The sequence below is a fragment of the Narcine bancroftii genome (genome assembly GCF_036971445.1).
Source record: "Narcine bancroftii isolate sNarBan1 chromosome 12 unlocalized genomic scaffold, sNarBan1.hap1 SUPER_12_unloc_2, whole genome shotgun sequence".
Lineage (NCBI taxonomy): Eukaryota > Metazoa > Chordata > Chondrichthyes > Torpediniformes > Narcinidae > Narcine > Narcine bancroftii.
This window is the reverse complement of record NW_027211808.1, coordinates 2,803,937-2,825,952: the sequence shown is the minus strand read 5'-3', so window position 1 is coordinate 2,825,952 and position 22,016 is coordinate 2,803,937. Positions and strand designations below refer to the sequence as shown.

Below are 22,016 nucleotides of genomic sequence, written 5' to 3'. Positions count from 1 at the left end.
ACTGCAACCCAAATAGATAAGGGAGTTGTGGTTGTCTGGCAAGGGGTTATTACTCAAAAAACCTGAAGAGCTTATTACTAAAAAAAGAGAAAATCGACATTGCTTTTGTATAAGAAACACACTTACCCAAGATAGAACACAGTAAATTGAAGAGACACTTGGTAGGCCATGTATTGGCATCATCACACAATTCAAAATCCAGGTTAGTAGCTTTATTAGTCAACAAAAGTCTACCAATCAACATAAAGAAAATAATAACAGTTCCAGAAGGCAAATATATAATGACAAAGTGGCAGATTTATTCAGAATTTTTGAATTTACTAAACGTTTATGCACCTAACAAAAAAGATCAGGAATTTTTACAAAACATCTTCATAAAGATAGCAGATACACAGGGACATATCTTGCTAGGAGGGGATTTCAACTACAGAAATTCAACCTACCAGGGAAATATATTAATTGGATTAAAGCATTATATAAGGGACCATTGGCGAAGGTGACAGTAAATGGATATATATCAAACCAATTTAAATTAAGCAGATCAACTACACAGGGATGTCCACTTTCTCCCTCACTATTCGCTATAGAACCACTGGCAGAACTGATAAGAACGGAAAATAAAATAAGAGGGATAAAAATAAAAGAGAAAGAATATAAAATCACTTTATATGCAGATGATGTCATAGTATACTTAACAGAACCAGAAATATCAATAAAAGAATTACATAAGAAATTGAAGGAATATGGAGAAGTATCGGGGTACAAGATCTACGCAAATAAAAGTGAAGCAATGCCAATGAATAATGCGGATTTCACAAAGTTTAAGAAAGAATCACCATTTAGATGGCAAACACAAGCAATTTGATACCTAGGTATACAACTAGATAATAATCTCAGCCATCTATACAAACTAAATTATCAACCATTAATGAAAAAATTACAAGACAACTTAGAGCACTGGAAAGACTTACCACTAACACTGATAGGAAGGATAAACTGTATTAAAAAGAACATCTTCCCAAGGATACAATATCTCTTTCAATCATTACCAATTCACCTAACAGAGAAATTCTTCAAGGAACTAAAGAGAATAATAAGGAAATTCTTATGGAAAGGGGGGAAACTGAGGATAGCGCTAGATAAATTAACAGAATGGTATAAACAAGGGGGCTTACAGCTACCAAATTTTAAGAATTATTAAGATACCTATCAGATTTTTATCAAACAAGGGAAAAACCAGATTGGACCAGATTAGAGCTAGATAAAATAGGGGAGAAGGTACCTGAACATACAGTATATAAGTGGGATGAAAAGTTGGTGGAACATAGGAATTCACCAGTATTGCACCATCTGCTCAACATTTGGAAGAAGATTCACGTAGAAAGGAATAAAATAAATTATCAACTACCAAAATTAATATTGACACAAAATCAACTAATCCCTTTCACAATAGATAACCTTTCCTTTAAAGAATGGGAGAGAAAAGGGATCAAAAGAATAGAAAATTGTTTTTCGGGAAATAAATTATTATCCTTCGAACAAATGAAGGACAAATATATTATAACTCACAATACAATGTTTGCATACCACCAACTGAAAACCTACTTGATGGACAAATTGGGAAGCAGTCTGAGGTTACCAGAAGGAAGCAATTTTGAATATGTGATTACAGAAACAATGATAATTAAAAGATTTATAACAAACATGTACCTCAAACTGCAAGAAAAAGAACGAGGAAACAAGCTGTAAACCTAAACAAGATCTAAACATAAAGATAAAGAATGAAACATGGGAAAAGCTATGCTCCGGAACTATGAGAAATACAATAAACACGAAGTTATGCATGATACAATATAATTGGTTACACAGGCTATACATCGCTCCCCAAAAGTTAAATAAATGGGACCCAACAGTATCAGATAGATGTTTTCACTGTAAGAAGGAAACGGGAACAACAATACATGCAATTTGGGCATGTGAGAAAGTGAAAAAGTTTTGGGAAGATCTAAACCAGGTATTAAATAAAATCACAAAAAGCAACATACCAAAAAATCCAGAGATCTTTCTTCTAGGTAATATAAGAAATAAAGAACTTGGACTCGATTTGGATGGAGCACAAAAAAGATTTATTATGATAGCCTTAGCTGTAGCAAAAAAATGCATTATGTCAACCTGGAAATTAGAAGATAACCTGAGAATACAGCAATGGTACATAGCAATGAAAAAATAACATATAATTTAAGAAATAGTAATAAAATAGTATTCAAACAAATTTGGGAACCATACATGGAACACAATAGAGAAATCCTACCGCGGATCTCCACCACCTAAAATAACAGCAGGAGAAGTCGGCGAAATGAACTGACCGAGTATATAAAAGTAGAAGACACAAATTTCTTGTTTTTTTATTGTGTGACAACATTGTTTAACAGGTTTAATGTATCATATAAATTGAATGTTGAGTGAATGGGGAGGGGGAGGTGAGGGAGGGAGGGAAGGGAGGGGGGGAAAGGGAGAAATGGCACTGTATATATTCAAGAGGGAAATGTCTGTATGTATTTTGGTCAGTATGGTTCATAGTGTGAAAAATAAAAAAAAATTTTAATAGAAAACCTGGACAAAATGATAGATTAACAATAAGAATAAAGTAACTAAATTTACACTAAAATCCATGCAGGATATAAAATTAATCGATGTATAGAGGAACACCCAAAAGAGCTGATTCGCCATAAAGATGTGCCCCCCCCCCCCTACTCGAATAGATATAAGACCTATTCAAGAATAGAAATGTCTTTGTTAGTGGCACAGATTAAAAACAGAGTTTAAAAAATGGAATATAAAGCAAGATTATTATCTAATCACTCTCCCTTGTTATTAACAATCGAATTAGAGGATGCCCCACCAAAGAAATATAGATGGAGATGAAATCCTACACTGTTAAAAAGTCAAGACTTTAAAGAATATATTGAACAGCAAATTAAAATGTACTTCGAGATAAATATGGAATCAGTAAAAGATAAATTAATTTTATGGAGTGCAATGAAGGCCTTTATTAGAGGACAAATAATTAACTTTATGACTCAAATTTAAAAAGGAATATAATCAGGAAGTAGAACAATTGTAAAAAGAGATAACAATTTTAGAAAAGGAATTAGTGGAAAGAGAAGATACAGAGAAAAAGAGAGAACTGGCAGAGAAAAAAATTAAAATATAAAACACTTCAAACATATAAAGTAGAGAAAAATATAATGAAAACAAATCAAAAATATTATGAACTGGGAGAGAAAACAAACAAAATATTGGCCTGGCAACTTAAAAACATTCTAGCGAAAAGAAAAGATGAGTTTAGTGAAAATTTTAAAAGATTCTATAAACAATTATGCCAAACTGAAAATATAGGAAAAAATAACAAAATTGGCAAATTGTTAAGTAATATTGAACTGCCACATCTATAAATAGAAGAACAAAATAAATTGACAGGACATTTTAAGACTGAAGAAATACAGGATATATTAACAATAAAACACCAGGTGAAGATGGATTCCCTATAGTGTTTTATAAAATTTTTAGGTATCTATTAATCCCTCCCCTCCTAGAAGTAATAAACCAAGTAAAATGATCCACAACTTACCAGAATCATGTAAAACAGCAATAATCGAAATAATTTGAAAAAGAGGGAACAGACCCGCAACTGCCAACACCATACCGACCAATATCATTATTGAATACAGATTATAAATTAATAGCAAAATTATTAGCAAAAAGACAGAATGACCGTTTACCAAAACTAGTAAAGCAAGACCAAAATGGATTTGTGAAAAAAAGGGGGCAGCTGATAATGTTTGTAAACTTATCAATTTAATTCATACAGCACAAATAAATAAAATGCCATGGTAGCTGTTACATTAGATGCAGAGAAAGCCTTCGACAGGGTAGAAAGGAATTATTTTTTAAAGAGTTACAGAAATTTAAACTACCTGAAAAATGTATTAATTGGATTAGAGCACTATATAATGGTCCATTAGCAAAGGTAGTAATAAATGGATATGTATCAGATTACTTTAAATTAAGCAGGTCAGCGAGACATGGATGCCCATTATCCCCTTTAGTTATTGAACGACTGGTGGAATTGATAAGGAAGGAAACTATAATAAAATGAATAAAAATAAAAGAAAAATATAAAATCAGCTTATTTGCAGACGACATCATAGTATATTTAACTGAATCAGATAAGTCAATTAAAAAAAATACATTTCAAACTGGAAGAGTATAGAGAGATATCAGGGTACAAAGTTAACACCAATAAAAGCGAAGTGGTGCCAATGAACAAAGTTGTTCATTCATAATTTTAAAAAGAAATCACTTTTAAATGGCAATCACAGGCAATACATTATCTTGATATCAAAACAGATAATTTATACAAATTAAATTGAACCTGTGGCAGTGTGAGCAAACACAGCCACCATGTTGAGGGTTGATAATGCCTGTTTTTATTCAAATTCAGCATGCCCCTTTAAGGGCAGCATGAGCTCAGTCACCTGGTGCATTGTGACATCATAATCGCTGCTCAGGGTGCACACTGGAAGGGATGCTGGAGTCAGAGAGACCTCTGACAACGTCATTTCCCCATGGCTGCCCTGCCACATGGCAACACAAGCAGAGCTGATTCGCCATAAAGATGTGCTCCCTCCCCTCTTTGGCAGCTGGCCCCGGCGCTTAGGTGCAGCTGTCTGCACTGGCAGTGATGTCCAGATGGGCCGTCTTCAGGTCGTCCACCATAAAACGTTCCTATCTCCCCCCCAACGTCTAGGATGTAAGTTCCGCCGGACTTGTGCAAGACTTTGTATGGCCCCTTGTACAATCGCTGTGGTGGTGCACTTTGTGGTCCCCTCCGCATGAAAACAAATTTGGGCCGAGTCGAACTCTTTGAGGAGATGAAACGGCTAGGTGTTGTGGTGTGCCGAGGGTTGGGGAGCTAGGGAAGCCAGTTGCCTGCGTAGGTCCGCCAGCAGGTTTTTGTCGGTGGCCATGGTGTCAGAGTCTGGGACAAAAAACTCACCCGGCAGGGAAAGCAGTGCGCCCATAGACCATCTCCACTGCTGAAGCCTGCTGGTCATCCTTGGGCCGTCCACACTGGCAGGGGCCTAATGACATCAATGTAGATGTATTGGAATCTATGAACTGCCAAATCGAAGTTCTGGTTGGGGGCTTGCATGTGTCACTGGACTTGGAGATCTGGCACCTGGTACATTTCCTGGCCAGATCTGCCACCACCTTCTTCAAGCCATACCACACTAACTCCTACACAACCATTCACATGGTTGTCTTTACCGCTGAGTGAGCAAGGTCATAGAGCAGACTGAAGACCTTCGCCCCCCCCAGTGCGGCTTGCCCACCAGACATGGCATGCCTGTTGCAACGTTCCAGAGCAGTATGTCTGGGCTGCTGGGAACCCGGACATCCTTGAGTTTGAGGCTCGAGATGGCGGTTTGCATGGTCTGTAACTCTGCAACATTCCTTTGTGCATGAGCCAGTTGCTTGTAATCCAGGTCGGGCACAAGAGTGCTGATGGCTGGATGAGAGAGTGCATCTGCCACTACATTGTCCTTGCCAGCCCTGTGTCGGATATGAGTCGTGAACTCAGACATGCACGAGAGATGGCGCTGCTGTCTGGTGGACCACGGACCCTTGGCTATCACCTGTGCTTGAGTGAGGGGCTTGTGATCAATGAAGGCTGTCAACGGCATGCCCTTGAGGAAGTAGTAGAAATGGCGGATGCCAAATACAGTGCCAGGAGCTCCCGGTTGAAGGCGCTCTATTTGAGCTGTGGCAGGTGCAGCTGCTTGCTGAAAAAGGCAAGCGGGCGCCATTGTCCATGAAACCACTGTTCCAGAACCCGCCACTGCTGTACCTGAGGCGTCCATGGAGAGCATCATGTGTACCTCTGGCCACGGGTGCACCAGCAGTGTGGTGCTGGCTAGCGCCTCCTTTGTCATGATAAAAGACCTGTCTGCCTCCTCTGACCACAATATAGTCTTTTCTTTGGTGGGCAGGAGCGCAAACAATGGACACATGGTGCGTACGGCTCCAGCGATGAAATGATGGTCACCATCCCTGTGAACTCTCGGAGGCCTTTCAGGTTGGAGGGTATGGGGAATTGTTGAACAGCCACTACTTTCTCCAGCGCTGGTGTGACCTCAGGCGCCGAAATGGTGTGCCCCATGTTGACTGTGAGGCTGAAGTCCACCAGCCGAGGAAAGAGTGTGTGGATGTGGGCTTTGTGTTGGTTGCAGTTGAGACTGGCAATGAGAATATCATCCAGATAAATGAACACAGAGTCCAGGTCTTTTCTAACTGCGTCCAAGAAGTCCTGGAACATTTGGGCTGGGTTCTTTAGACCGAAGGGCAAACACAGAATCTCGAGGAGGCCAAAAGGGGTGATAATGGCCATCTTTCCCACATCGTCTGCATGCACCGGGATCTGATGATATCACTGCACGAGGTCCGCTTTGGAGAAAACCCATGCACCGTGGAGGTTGGTGGAGAAGTCCTGTATGTGGGACACCGGGTACCTGTCAGGGGTGGTTGCGTTATTCTGACGGTAGTCCCCACATGGTGTCCAGCCCCGAGATGATTTCAGAACCATTTGGAGCGGCGATGCCCAGGTGCTGACCGAGCGCCGGACAATTCCTAGTTCCTGGGGCCTGGAACTAGCATGCAGCGGAGGGCTCAGTGTGGCGAGGTGGTGGAAGACCCCAAGCTGGGCCAGGGCGGCGTTGAATTGTGGCTCTAAGATGGCGGGGAATTCGCAGAGGATCTCATCGAATTTGTCTCTGGTGGTGGCCACAGTGGCGATATTGGGCCTGCGAGCTTCTGCTGTATCCAGTCGGGTGGCATGTAAAATTCAGGTGTTTCCAGCCTTTTGCCCTTCATGTCAAACAGAAGGCTATAAGCTCTGAAGAAGTTGACCCCTAACAGTGTGATGCCCATGCAGGCTAGGACAAACCTCCAGTGGAACTTCTTCTTGATCTAGATGTGCCCTATGGGTGCCGTTGGTCCTGTTGGTGGAGTCGTTGGCTGTCCACAGGTGAGAGTCTCTAATGCTGTGGGGGGAAGGACGCTGAGCTCAGCCCCTGTGTCCACCAGGAATCAGCGGGCCATTGGATTTGACCATCACATGAGGCGGCTGTTTGTGTGGCCAGCCGTCGCAGCCATCAACGGCAGCTGCCCAGGTCGTTTCCCTGAGACCCGCAGGGCTGGCAGCACTTACGGGCTTGCGCTCTCCAGCGCTGGTGGTAGAAACACCAGGTTGACTAGCCCTTCTCTGGCTTGTTCTTGGGAGCGGCTTGTGGTCAGCTGACTCCTGGTCGTGCCACACTGTTGAGGGCTATTTCGTTCTCCCTCTTAGTGCGACAGAGGGCATCCACACGGGGTGCTGCTCTCCTTGGGTTTCAGAAATTTTCATCTGTGTGGAGTAGCTAGATGTCCTCCGGCATCTGTTCCAGGAATATCTGGCGGAAGAGAAAACAAGGCTTGTGGTCTTCCGCCAGGGCCAACATTTCATCCATCAGTGCCAAAGGACTTCGCTCCCCAAGCCCATCTAGGTGAATGAGGCTGGAAGCCCATTGCTGGGAGTTAGCCTGCAAATTCCAAGCAGCAGGTCTTTGAGGGCAATGTATTTGTCCGTAGCTGGAGTGTGGTGGATGATGTCATCCACTGTCGCTGCCATATCTTGGTCCAGAGCGCTGACAACATGATAGAACATCGTAGCATCTTTTCTGAGGAGATGTTGCATATTGTGCTTCTGCCTGCTGAAACCACATTCTCAGTCGGTGGGTCCAAAAGGGGGGTACCTTGATAGAGACAGCACTAACCTCTGCTGAATCCATGGTGTTTTGAGTCCAGAAAAAACATCTGGGCTCGTCAGGGTCACCACTGTGATAGTGTGAGCAGTGGGAGAAACACAGCCACCATGTTGAGGGTTGTTAACTACTGTTTTTATTCATATTCAGCATGAGCTCAGTCACCTGGTACATTGTGACATCATAATCACTGCCCAGGGTGCGCACTGGAAGAGATGCTGGAGTCAGAGAGAAACCTCTGACAACACCATTTCCCCATGGCTGCCCCGCCATGTGTCAATACAAGTGGGACTGGTTAGCCTTGATAATGTGCTCCGCCACACACCATTAATTTAAAAAATACAGGAAGATTTAGAGAATTGGAAAGAACTACCGTTAACTTTAATAGGAAGAGTAAACTGTATTAAGATGAATGTGTTCCCACTAGTGCAGTTTCTTCCAAATGTTACCAATTCCCCTGACAGAAAAATATTTTTCAAAACTGAAGAAAATAGTAAGAAAATTTTTAAGAAAAGGAAAGAAATCAAGAATAGCGCTAGAAGTTACAAACAAGAGGGGGGGGGGGGATTACACCTACCAAACTTTAAAAATTACTGCAGGCAGTGCAGTTAAGGTACTTATCAGATTTTTATCGGAAAGGAGAAAAACCGAACTGGACTAAGATAGAATTAGACAAATTCAGAGAAAATATCCCAGACATATACTTTATAAATGGGATGAAAAATTTGTGCAATACAACAATTCAGTACTACATCACATACTTAATTATGGAAAAGAATAGACCTGGAAGAAAAAAAGATGAATTATCAAATACAAGTGCACAATCCTTTATTCAGAACCTTTGGGGGACAGTGTGTTCTGAATTTCAGATTTTTCTGGATTCGGAAAGCCAGATTTAAGCCCACCCTAATTGTGCTACTGTATCCACCCCCACCCCTTTTGAGTTGTGCTGACAGTCTCCTCCCTCACCCACCCGTGTCGCACTGCTGATCTCCCCTCTCGTCCACCCGAATCTTGCTACCTTCATTCACCGCCTCCTGAATCACACTGCCAGTCTCCCCCCTCACCCACTCTAGTTGTGATGCTGGTCCCCCCCCCTCACACGCCCGAGTCGTGCTACCATCAATCGCCCACCCGAATTACGCTGCCAATCTCTTGCCCACCCGCCCAACTCGCACTCCCAGTCTCCCACCTGCCCGACTCGTACTGCTGGTCACTCGGCCACCCAACTCTGTGCTGCTGGTGTCTCCTCCTCACATGCCTGACTCACACTGCCGTATTCTCACCTGCCCAACTCACGCTGCCTTTCTCTCCCCACTTACCGGATTTTGGAACTTTCCAGATTTTAGATGTCTGGATAAAGAATTGTGTACCTATACCAAAAATGTTATTAAAGCTCATTAATCCCCTTTACAATAGATCATTTATTTTTCAAGGAATGAGATAGAAAAGGAATCAAGAAAATAGAAGATTGCTTTTTGGGAAATACTTTATTAACATTTTATCAATTAAAAAATAAATATGGAAAACACAAGGTACAATGTTTACATATTATCAATTGGAAACATTTAAAAGATAAATTGGGAAATAGCTTGAGACTACCAGAAAGTAGCAGCTATGAATATTTAATCACAAGCCGCTTTCAAGTGTTCAGATAGAAGATTAGACGCCTGCAGGTGTGGCTAGAGGAGTTCAGCTAGCAAGTTTAGGTGGCCACGGAATGGATGGCTTTCTGGCACCTAAACGTGCTAGCTGACAGCTAGCCATCTAGCAGCGAAAGCTGGCTACTCCAGACTAGTCCCACCCATGCTGCCTCACGTCATAGCAGCGCATCGTCATGTCTGACAAATAGCTCAGGCACGACTTCTGCTGCCAGTCTCCCCTGCCATCCTCGCCCGCCCGACTCCTGCTGCTGGTCTCCACCCTCGCTGTTGCCGGTTTCCCTCGCTTGCTCGACTCCCACTGTCGGTTCCCCCACCATCCTCACCTGCATCTATCCAATGATGTTGGATACCACTCTTTTAATTTCTTGAGTAATATATAATCTATGCAGCCAATTATATTGTATCATACATAATCTAGTATTTATCATGTTCCTCATTGTTCCTATATATAACTCTTCCCATGTTTTGTTCTTTATCTCTGTATTTAAATCTTTTCCCCAACTTTGTTTCGGTTTATACTTTGTTTCATTCTTTTCCTTATATTGCAATATGATGTACATTTTGGTAAAAAAATTAATGATCACTGATCACGGGAGTTGGGCGGGCAAGGATGGGGAGAAGACTGGCAGTGGGAGTCAGGCGAGCGAGGGTGGACGTGAAGAACAGCAGTGGCAACGGGAGTAGGGCAGGCGAGGTTGGGGGTGGAGACCGGCAGCGGGAGAGGGTGCAAAATAAAATTTGAAGAAGTCTACTTTATTTTGGCTTCCTTGTCTCAGGAATGAATGGCTGACGTCATCAGCCCGTACCCAGGCAGCCCGGCCGCTTTCAGCTGTCACAATTGATATTCCAAACAGGATAGTTATACCTCTTGGAGAAACCCTCCTGGCCAGCTTTTCTGGTTTCAGATGGCCACCCCGAGAGTATTCTGTCCAGCTTTACAGTCAGGCTTTGTAGGCACCTAAAAGTGACTATATACACAGTGAAAATTAAAAAAAATTTTACCAACATGTACATCATATTGCAATATAAGGAAAATGATGAAACAAAGTATAAACCGATACAAAGTTGGGAAAAAGATTTAAATACAGAGATAAAGAACGAAACATGGGAGGAGTTATATATAGGAACAATGAGGAACACGATAAATACTAGATTATGATACAACATAATTGGCTGCATAGATTATATATTACTCCTCAGAAATTAAAACAGTGATACCCAACATTATTGGATAGATGTTTTCATTGTAAAGAAGAGACTGGAACATTATATGCAATTAGGACATGCTCAAAAGTTAAAGCTTTCTGGGAAGATCTAAACCTAATATTAAACAAAATTACAAAAAATAATATACTAAAAATTCCAAAAAAAATTCTGTTAAGTAATAAGAGTCAAAAAAATTATGACTAAAATTAGACAGAACCCAAATAAGATTTATTATGATAGCACTAGCAATAGCAAAAAAATGTATTATGAAAAATGAAAACAGCCTTTAAATACAACAGTGGTATACAGAAATGAACAAGTGTATGCCATTAGAAAAAAATACATACAATCTGAAAGACAAGAGTACATTATTTGAACAAATTTGATAACCATACATAAAATACATCGGAGAATGCCGATCTCAAACCTCTATCTCTTAAAAGAACATAATTATGAGCACAATAGATTTAAATATGTGAAAGCAGATGATACAGCTTTTTTGTTTTTTTTTTATTTCTTTGTTCTATGTGTTTTATCATTTATTGGTTTTTGAAGGAGGGTGGGGAGGGGGAGAGGGATAAAAGGGGGAAAAGAGGAAATGTCACTATGTATATATTGATAATCATTTGTGGATGTTTTTATTGATATGACTAAGTGCATGAAGTAAAAAAAAATTAAAATGTGGTGCTCATGTCAATCTGCAGTGAAGGATTGCCTTTTCCTTTTTCAAGCACACCATATGCAAGTGATATTCAAAGTGACATAATGACATATTGGCCTTTTTGTCAAGGCAGTTATAGTTTAGAAATATAAAAGAATTGTTACAATTGTACAGGGTGGTTATGAAGCTGCACCTGGAAATTTGTATATAGCTTTGATTCCATAATTAGGAAAGGATATATCAGATTTGCACACAGTCCAGAAAATGATTCACAAAGCTAATTCTTGGAATAACAGGGCTGACCTTTTAGAAAGGGGTAAAATGTTAGATCTGTATTCTTCAGAGTTTAGATGAATTATAGATGATGGTATTGAAGTGTATAAAATTTGAAGGGATTATGACAGACTAGTGAGATGTTTCTATTCATGGGAGGGCCTGAACAAAGGTATGTAGAAATCCATTCTTGCATAGGATGATGAATCTCTTAAATTCTCTACCCTGGAGGAGAGTCGAGACATTGGATGTATTTAAAAATGAGAATATTGTTACGGAGTCCAGAGGACCCCAAAAACCAGCAGCAATAGATATTCACCACAACACAGGGCCACTTAAACAAAAGTTCTTTTTAATTATATTTGAACAAGAAAACAGAATTAAACTTTGACTTATTACTTAACCTACCTAACTACTTAATTCCCCCCTCTAATACTAAATGCAGGTGTGTGTAATGTATATTTAAGATTAGAAAAGTTCTTTGGATCACAGTCCAATCTCATGGGTTGCAGGCAATTTTTATACTGTGCTCAGAAGTTCACTAGTCTTTGGTGCTTAGCAGGCAAATGGTTACCACTCAGGAGGGTTCTTGCTGGTTTTCCAGGACATCCACAACTGATTCCTTCTCAGTCTTGCTGATGAAACTTGCCCCCTTCAGGGTTCTTCAGATGATCCTCTTTCCTTCAGGTCACCTTTCACACTGCCAGTCTTCTCCTTTGACCAGGCAGCCTTCTAAAGTTTGCCAGCTTGTCCTTCTGGAACGAATTCTTGTCTCTCTGCTCTCTGTTTCACACCTTCCCTCTCTGAGAGTAAAACTCTTCTTCTCTGCCTGCAAAGATCACATGCTCTCCCAGGCAAGCTAATGTCTATACTTTGTTGCCTCCTGCAAAAAGCATTCTGCAAAAGTCCTGCAAATATTCTGTGTTTTAAAATGAGTGTGTGCAAGCTGCTCTAACAATTCCTCCCAAACCACCTCCAAATACTCTGTCACAATACTATTTCAAAAATCAAGGAATTGTGGACTATAGCACACGAGAGGAGTTGAGGCTTAGGGTAGATCAATTATAATTATATTGAGTGGAGGAGCAGGGACAAAGTCTCCTCCTGCTGCTCGTAATTACTGCTCTATGATTTCCTTATTTTCAAATGTTTTGTCTGTTCTGAAGGGACTCCTTAATGAAGATTTAGTTTTATCTTCACTATATCAAACCAGTAATCCATCTTGATGTGAATCTTGACCTCCAATGTTTTATAAATAATTGATAATGGACCTATCAGTCCACAGTAGAGCAGCAGGCTGCTGTCAAGAATTTTGTTATCTGATCTTTGCATTAGTGAGTGAGTTGTTTGTCTTTAATGGACTAACTTATATCTGTGTTTGTATTTGTATATTTTGTTATTGGTGAGGTTAAATTGGAAGGTTATTATATTTGGCTAACTTGAATGTAAAATCCAAAATGTATACTTTGGTGTTGAAATTCATTAGTCAACAAATCTCTGTATGAAAGATTTTCAGTCGCAATGGTACAATGCAGTATTAGATCAATATTGAAGTTAGAGTGAGAATACAAAGTTCATCACTACCAACAGCCAGTTGGCTCCAAAGATTGCAATACATAAGTGTTGGAGAAACCGAAAGGTCATGCACCATCCATTGGAAGTAAAAGGCATGTCAGGACTGAATTTTCTGAGGAAGGGCTCAGGCCAAAATGTTGATTATTACACTTTCATGTATTACACTAGACCAATCATCTGCAGATTTTCTTGTTTAACTCCATTTGACACAAGAGTCTTGTGCTAAGAAACTGACCCAAAACATACTTGTGAATTGCTCATACAAATTAACATTTCTCATCAATTTTTCTTCTAGTTTATCTACTTTAAAATTTGTTTTAATATTTAAGGTCCTACCTTTCTGACAAATTCCCATTATTTTTCTTTGTATTTCTTAGCATGTAATTGCTGTTATGATCATAGGAATGTGATTTAGTCTGCTCTCTGAAATAGTTCAGCAGACTTTAATTAAACCCTATCATGGACAAGAAATACCAGTCTACTTTGACCCTCAAATCTCACAAACAAAACATAAAATTATTATTTTTCTATTGAGATGCAACCTTGTTTTACTGAAATGTATCACTGTTCTTTTTTCCAGAGAAACAGCCCTCTTGATTGATCCAAAAAATTCCTGCTCATCATCGAAACAGTGGGTTGCTTTGGTAGTCGGCCATGAGCTTGCTCATCAGTGGTTTGGAAACCTTGTCACTATGGTAATATTCTAATCTTTGGAAAATAGTGGATTTGTGAAAACTCAGCTTGTTCTGCTTAAAAACGAGAGATTTTTCTCTCAGCAAAGGCTTGCTTGCATCTTAAAATTTCAGTGTACCAGTGATTCATTGCTTTTAAAATCGGTCGTGATTCAATCTTAGATAATGTGAGTTGGAGAAGATGGATTAAATAAGCCTCTTCAGCTCTCAATAGATTTTGATGCTTGATTCTAACAATGTTTATTAACTTTGTATTCAGGAGTATTTGCATTCCTATTTGTATATAAAATGAGATTGGGGGGGGGCTGTAACATTTTAACTAAATTTGGAGTTGGAACTGCTTAATTTAAATAATTTGCTCCACCCAGATATGTTCGAGAGTAGATAAGCAATTGTCCTTGTGAATTTTCTTCAGGTAGATGTTGATATTTGTGATTTATTTTCTTGGGGTATATATTACAATTTGTAGCTGCTCCTGAGATCAATTATTTCCAAAGTTGCCATGTTACTGTCAGCCAGGATCATACAAGAGAAACTGTTTTAGTGTTTTTTTCATTTTTGACTTTTGATCAATCTTCACAAGAATACATTTATCATTTGTGTAGAGATGAGCTTATCCTTGAGAGCGAACTCATTTGTTTTCATTCTAACCAGCATACTTTTTACATGTGAACCAGTAGATCTTACTTGTTAACCCAAAGAACAAAATCTCTGCCAGTATGTGCATGTGGACAGGATTAAAACATGAAAGTCTGCAGACACTGAAGTAAAAACACAATGCTGGAGAAACTCAGCAAATCAAATATTGCACTTTATAAAGCAAAAATATTGACACATAATGAATGTTTTGGGCTTGAGCCCTACATCAAGGTATGAGCAAAATGTAGGCAGCCACCTAAACAAAATGGTGGGAGGAGCGACAGCCTACATTTTGCTCATACCTTTTTAAAAAAATTATTAATTTTTCACACTGTGAACCATATCAACCAAAATATATATACAAACGTTTCTCATTAAATATACAAAGTGGCATTTTCTCCCTTTTTCCCCCTACCCTCCCCTTCCCACCCCCCTCCAAACCCATTTAGCATTTAACATATTTTTATCTTTGGCTTGGCTTCGCGGACGAAGATTTATGGAGGGGGTAAAAAGTCCACGTCAGCTGCAGGCTCGTTTGTGGCTGACAAGTCCAATGCGGGACAGGCAGACACGATTGCAGTGGTTGCAGGGGAAAATTGGTGGGTTGGGGTTGAGTGTTGGGTTTTTCCTCCTTTGCCTTTTGTCAGTGAGGTAGGCTCTGCGGTCTTCTTCAAAGGAGGTTGCTGCCCGCCAAACTGTGAGGCGCCAAGATGCACGGTTTGAGGCGATATCAGCCCACTGGCGGTGGTCAATGTGGCAGGCACCAAGAGATTTCTTTAGGCAGTCCTTGTACCTTTTCTTTGGTGCACCTCTGTCACGGTGGCCAGTGGAGAGCTCGCCATATAACACGATCTTGGGAAGGCGATGGTCCTCCATTCTGGAGACGTGACCCATCCAGCGCAGCTGGATCTTCAGCAGCGTGGACTCGATGCTGTCGACCTCTGCCATCTCGAGTACTTCGACGTTAGGGATGTAAGCGCTCCAATGGATGTTGAGGATGGAGCGGAGACAACGCTGGTGGAAGCGTTCTTGGAGCCGTAGGTGGTGCCGGTAGAGGTCCCATGATTCGGAGCCGAACAGGAGTGTGGGTATGACAACGGCTCTGTATACGCTTATCTTTGTGAGGTTTTTCAGTTGGTTGTTTTTCCAGACTCTTTTGTGTAGTCTTCCAAAGGCGCTATTTGCCTTGGCGAGTCTGTTGTCTATCTCATTGTCGATCCTTGCATCTGATGAAATGGTGCAGCCGAGATAGGTAAACTGGTTGACCATTTTGAGTTTTGTGTGCCCGATGGAGATGTGGGGGGGCTGGTAGTCATGGTGGGGAGCTGGCTGATGGAGGACCTCAGTTTTCTTCAGGCTGACTTCCAGGCCAAACATTTTGGCAGTTTCCGCAAAGCAGGACGTCAAGCGCTGAAGAGCTGGCTCTGAATGGGCAACTAAAGCGGCATCATCTGCAAAGAGTAGTTCACGGACAAGTTTCTCTTGTGTCTTGGTTTGAGCTTGCAGGCGCCTCAGATTGAAGAGACTGCCATCCGTGCGGTACCGGATGTAAACAGCGTCTTCATTGTTGGGGTCTTTCATGGCTTGGTTCAGCATCATGCTGAAGAAGATTGAAAAGAGGGTTGGTGCCAGAACACAGCCTTGCTTCACGCCATTGTTAATGGAGAAGGGTTCAGAGAGCTCATTGCTGTATCTGACCCGACCTTGTTGGTTTTCGTGCAGTTGGATAATCATGTTGAGGAACTTTGGGGGACATCCGATGCACTCTAGTATTTGCCAAAGCCCTTTCCTGCTCACGGTGTCGAAGGCTTTGGTGAGGTCAACAAAGGTGATGTAGAGTCCTTTGTTTTGTTCTCTGCATTTTTCTTGGAGCTGTCTGAGGGCAAAGACCATGTCAGTAGTTCCTCTGTTTGCGCGAAAGCCGCACTGTGATTCTGGGAGAATATTCTCGGCGACACTAGGTATTATTCTATTTAGTAGAATCCTAGCGAAGATTTTGCCTGCAATGGAGAGCAACGTGATTCCCCTGTAGTTTGAGCAGTCTGATTTCTCGCCTTTGTTTTTGTACAGGGTGATGATGGTGGCATCACGAAGATCCTGAGGCAGTTTACCTTGGTCCCAACAAAGCTTGAAAAACTCATGCAGTTTGGCATGCAGAGTTTTGCCGCCAGCCTTCCAGACTTCTGGGAGGATTCCATCCATACCTGCTGCTTTGCCACTTTTCAGTTGTTCGATTGCCTTATATGTCTCATCCAGGGTGGGAACCTCATCCAGCTCTAGCCTTAGGGGCTGTTGAGGGAGCTGGAGCAGGGCAGAATCTTGGACTGAGCGGTTGGCACTGAAAAGAGATTGGAAGTGTTCTGACCATCGGTTGAGGATGGAGATCTTGTCGCTGAGGAGGACTTTGCCGTCTGAGCTGTGCAGCGGGCTTTGGACTGCAATCCACTGAAGAGGATACTGGGCTTCTCCTCCAGGAAAAACAAGGACTGGTTTGACGAAAACAGCCAGGAAATCCAGGAGCTGCTGGCAATCCACTGAAGAGGTACTGGGCTTCTCCTCCAGGAAAAACAAGGACTGGTTTGACGAAAACAGCCAGGAAATCCAGGAGCTGCTGGCAAAGAAGCGAGCTGCCCACCAGGCTCACCTTACAAAGCCGTCCTGTCCAGAGAAGAAACAAGCCTTCCGTCGCGCATGCAGCCATCTTCAGCGCAAACTCCGGGTGATCCAAAATGAGTGGTGGACTAGCCTCGCCAAACGAACCCAGCTCAGCGCGGACATTGGCGACTTCAGGGGTTTCTACGAGGCTCTAAAGGCTGTGTACGGCCCCTCATTTAACATATACAATACAATAAAACCATTAAACAATGTCATCACACAATGAAAAATAAACAAGAAAAATGTGTCATCTACTTTTACTCACTGGATCAAGTCATTTTAGGGGGTGGAGGTCCGAGGTAAGCCCTCTCAGTTAAGTTCCATGAATTTGTTCCTAAATTTGTTCAAATAATGTGACTTTACTTTTTAAATTATATGTTATTTTTTCCAATGGAATACATTTATTCATTTCTATGTACCATTGCTGTACTCTCAGTCTCTCATCTGATTTCCAAGTTCACATTATACATTTTTTTGCTACAGCTAAGGCTATCATCATAAATCTTTATTGCACATCATCCAGTTTGAGGCCTAATTCTTTACTTCTTATATTACTTAGAAGAAAGATTTTTTGGTATGTTGCTTTTGTGATTTTATTTAATACCTGATTTAGATCTTCCCAAAACTTTTTCACTTTCTCACATGCCCAAATTGCATGTACTGTTGTTCCCATTTCCTTCTTACAGCGAAAACATCTATCTGATAATGTTGGATCCCATTTTTTTTAACTTTTGGGGCGTGATATGTAACCTGTGTAACCAATTATACTGTATCATGCATAATCTTGTGTTTATTATACTCTTCATAGTTCCAGAGCATAACTTTTCCTATGTTTCATTTTTTATCTTTATGTTTAAATCCTTTTAACACTTTTGTTTGGGTTTATAGCTTATTTCATCCTTTTCCTTCTCTTGCAGCTTGATGTACATGTTTGTTATAAATCTTTTAATTATCATTGTGTCTGTAATCACATATTCAAAGCTGCTTCCTTCTGGTAATCTCAGTCTGTTTCCCAATTTATCCTTTAAGTAGACTTTCAATTGATGGTATGCAAATATTGTACCATGAGTAATTCCATGTTTGTACTTAAATTGTTCAAATATTAATAAATTATTCCCCAAAAAACATTTTTCTATGCTTTTAATTTATTTTCTCTCCCATTCTCTAAAGGAAAGGTTTTCTATTGTAAAAGGGATTTGCTGATTTTACATCAATAATAATTTTGGTAGTTGGTAATTTGTTTTTTTTTTCCTTTCTAAGTGAATCTTCTTCCATATATTGAGTAAATGATGCTTTTATATCGTACCAGCTTTTCATCCCACTTATAAAGTATATGTTCCGGTACCTTCTCCACTATTTTATCTAGCTCTATCTTAGTCCAATCTGGTTTTTCCCTTGTTTGATAAAAATCTGATACATATCTTAATTGTGCTGCTTTATAATAATTTTTTAAGTTTGGTAACTGCAAAACACCTTGGTTGTACCTCTCTGTTAATTTATCTAACGCTATCCTCGGTTTTCCCCCCCCTCCATAAAAATTTAATTATTCTCTTTAGTTTATTAAAGAATTTCTCTATTAAGGGAATTGGTAATGATTGAAATAAGTATTGTATCCTTGTGAAGACATTCATTTTAATTCAATTTATCCTCCCTATCAACGATAGCGGTAATTCTTTCCAATATTCTAAGTCTTTCAGCAATTTCTTTATTAGTGGTTGATAATTTAATTTGTACAAGTGGCTTAAATTATTATCTAACCTAATACCTAGGTATTAGATTGCTTGTGTTTGCCATTTAAATGGTGATTCTTTTTTAAATATTGTATAATCCGCATTACTCATTGGCATCACTTCATTTATTTACGTTAATCTTGTACCCTTATATTTCTCCATACTCCTTCAATTTCTTATGTAGTTCTTTTATTGATATTTCTGGTTCTGTTAAGTATACTATGATGTAATCTGGAAATAAACTGATTTTATACTCCTCCTTTATTTTTATCCCTTTTATTTTATTTTCTACTCTTATCAGCTTATTTCATCATTTTCCTTCTCTTGCAGCTTGATGTACATGTTTGTTATAAATCTTTTTATTGTCATTTTTCTGTAGTCACATATTCAAAGCTGCTTCCTTCTAGTAACTCAGTCTTTTTCCCAATTTATCCTTTAATTAGGTTTTCAGTTGATGGTATGCAAGCATTGTACCATATTTGTACCATATATTTCATATTTGTACTTCATTTTTTCAAATGTTAATTAATTATTTCTGAAAAAAAACAATTTTCTATTCTTTTAATTCCTTTTCTCTCCCATTCTCTAAAGGAAAGGTTATCTATTGTAAAAGGGATTAGCTGATTTTGTGTCAATAATAAATTTGGTAGTTGGTAATTTGTTTTTTTCCTTCCTAAATGAATCTTCTTTCGTTTATTGAGTAAACGATGAGCATTTATATTGCACCAGCTTTTCATCCCACTTATAAAGTATATTTTCCGGTACCTTCTCCCCTATTTTATCTAGCTCTGTCTTAGTCCAATCTGGTTTTTCCCTTGTCTGATAAAAATATGATAAATACTTTAATTGTGCTGCTCTGTAATAATTTTTAAAGTTTGGTAATGGCAAACCACCTTGGTTGAACCTCTGTTAATTTAACTAACACTATCCTCGGTTTCTTCCCCTTTCCATAAAAATTTCCTTATTATTCTCTTTAGTTCATTAAAGAATTTCTCTGTTAAGGAAATTGGTAATGATTGAAATAAGTATTGTATCCTTGGGAAGACTTTCATTTTAATGCAATTTACCCTCCCTATAAACATTAGTGGTAATTCTTTCCAATGTTCTAAGTCTTCCTGCAATTTCTTTATTAATGGTTGATAATTTCATTTGTATGTGGCTTAAATTATTATCTAATCTAATACCTAGGTATCAGATTGCTTGTGTTTGCCATTTAAATGGTGATTCTTTTTTAAATATTGTATAATCCACATTACTCATTGACATCGCTTCACTTTTATTTGCTTTGATCTTGTACCCCGATATTTTTCCGTATTTCTTCAATTTCTTATATAGTTCTTTTATTGATATTTCTAGTTCTGTTAAGTATACTATGATGTCATCTGCAAATAAACTGATTTTATACTCATTCTGCTTTATTTTTATCCCTTTTATTTTATTTTCTGTTCTTATCAGTTCTTCCAATGGTTCTATTGTTCTTAAAATTCCTTAATCTCTATTAGGTTATATATAATTTGTTAGTCCTTTTTCCTTAATGCCAATACAGTTCTTTTAGCTTGTTCTGTTTTAAATTTTAGGCTAATATTTTGTGTGTTTTTTCTCCCAGTTCTTAATACTTTTGCTTTATTTTCATTATGTTCCTCTCCATCTTGTATGTTTGCAATGTTTCGTATTTTATTTTTGTCTGCCAATTCTCTCCTTTTCGTTATGTCATCCGTTTTCACTAGTTCCTTTTCTGTACTTACTATCTCCCTTTCTATCTGCTCGATTTCCTGATTGTAGTCCTTTTTCATCTTAGTTACATAACTTATTATCTGCCCTCTACTGAAGGCTTTCATTGTGTCCCATAATATAAATTTATCTTTCACTGATTCTGTGTTAATTTCAAAATATGTTTTAATTTGGCATTCAATGAACTCTCTAAGTTCCTGCCTTTTAATGAACATGGAGTTTAACCTCTATCTATATGTTCTTGGTGGGGTGTCATCCAGTTCTATTGCTAATAATAGGGGTGAATGATCTGAGTTGCCCCTTATCCCTTGTCGGGAACAACTCCCCTTTCCATTTGAATTGCGATCCTGTTCGCAAGCGTCAACTGATTTCACAGTGACGGTTATTCTCTCCCCCTCGGAAGACACTTTTTTTTTACACATATAACAAAGTTCTCCCTTTTTTTTCCCGTTACTTCCTTCCTTCCCTTCTCTTTCCCTTATTTCTTTACATGTACATTGTTTTTACATCTTTATATATACTTTATCGCCATTCTTCATTCTTATTACATCTCTTCAACTCTCCTTCTGTCCTCAAGTGTTCTGCAAATTCTTGTGCTTCCTTCAGATCTGAGAACAGTCTGTTTTGCTCCCTAGGGATAAATATTTTTAGCACAGCTGGATGTCTTAACATGAATTTACAACCTTTTTTCAGTAGGATCAATTTTGCTGTATTAAACTCCTTCCTCTTAAGAGTTCAAAACTTATGTCTGGGTAAAAAAATATTTTTTGACCCATGTATTCCAATGGTTTATTATCTTCTCTAATTTTATTCCTTGCCCATTCCAGTATATTTTCTCTCGTCATATATCTCAAAATATTTTACTAAAATGGATCTTGATTTTTAATGTATCTACGGTTTCAGAGCTAATGCTCTGTGTGCCCTTTCTATGTCCATTTCTTCCTGCATTTCTGTCATTCCCAGGACCTTTGGGATCCATTCTTTTATAAATTCCTTCATGTCTGTGCCTTCTTCACCCTCCTTCAGGCCCATTATTTTTATGTTGTTTCACTTATTATAATCCTCCAACTTATCAATTTTCTGAGCTAACAACTCTTTAATATTTTTGTCACTTTCTTCCAATTTTCCTAAGTCATTTACTTCCATTTCTACAGCCATTTCTCATTCTTCCACATTTTCTACTCTTTTCCGTATTTCTGTCATGACTAGTTCTAATCTTTGCATTTTATCTTCTGTTCTTTTAATTTTTCTTTTAATTGCACTAAATTCTAAAGACAACCATTCTTTTAATCCTCTCATTTGTTCTTCAACAAAAGCTTTATCTGTAT

General features: G+C 39.2%; 1 protein-coding gene across 4 annotated transcripts in view; it reads left to right on the top strand.

The window, feature by feature from the left end:
* LOC138750151 (puromycin-sensitive aminopeptidase-like) overlaps window positions 1–22,016 on the top strand; it is a 273,946-nt gene that overhangs the window by 109,807 nt on the left and 142,123 nt on the right. For all 4 annotated transcript variants that reach the window (XM_069912291.1, XM_069912287.1, XM_069912288.1 and 1 more), the window contains one exon: window positions 13,822–13,936. In XM_069912291.1, the coding sequence (XP_069768392.1) occupies window positions 13,822–13,936 (115 nt within the window). The remainder of the gene's footprint in view (window positions 1–13,821; window positions 13,937–22,016) is intronic.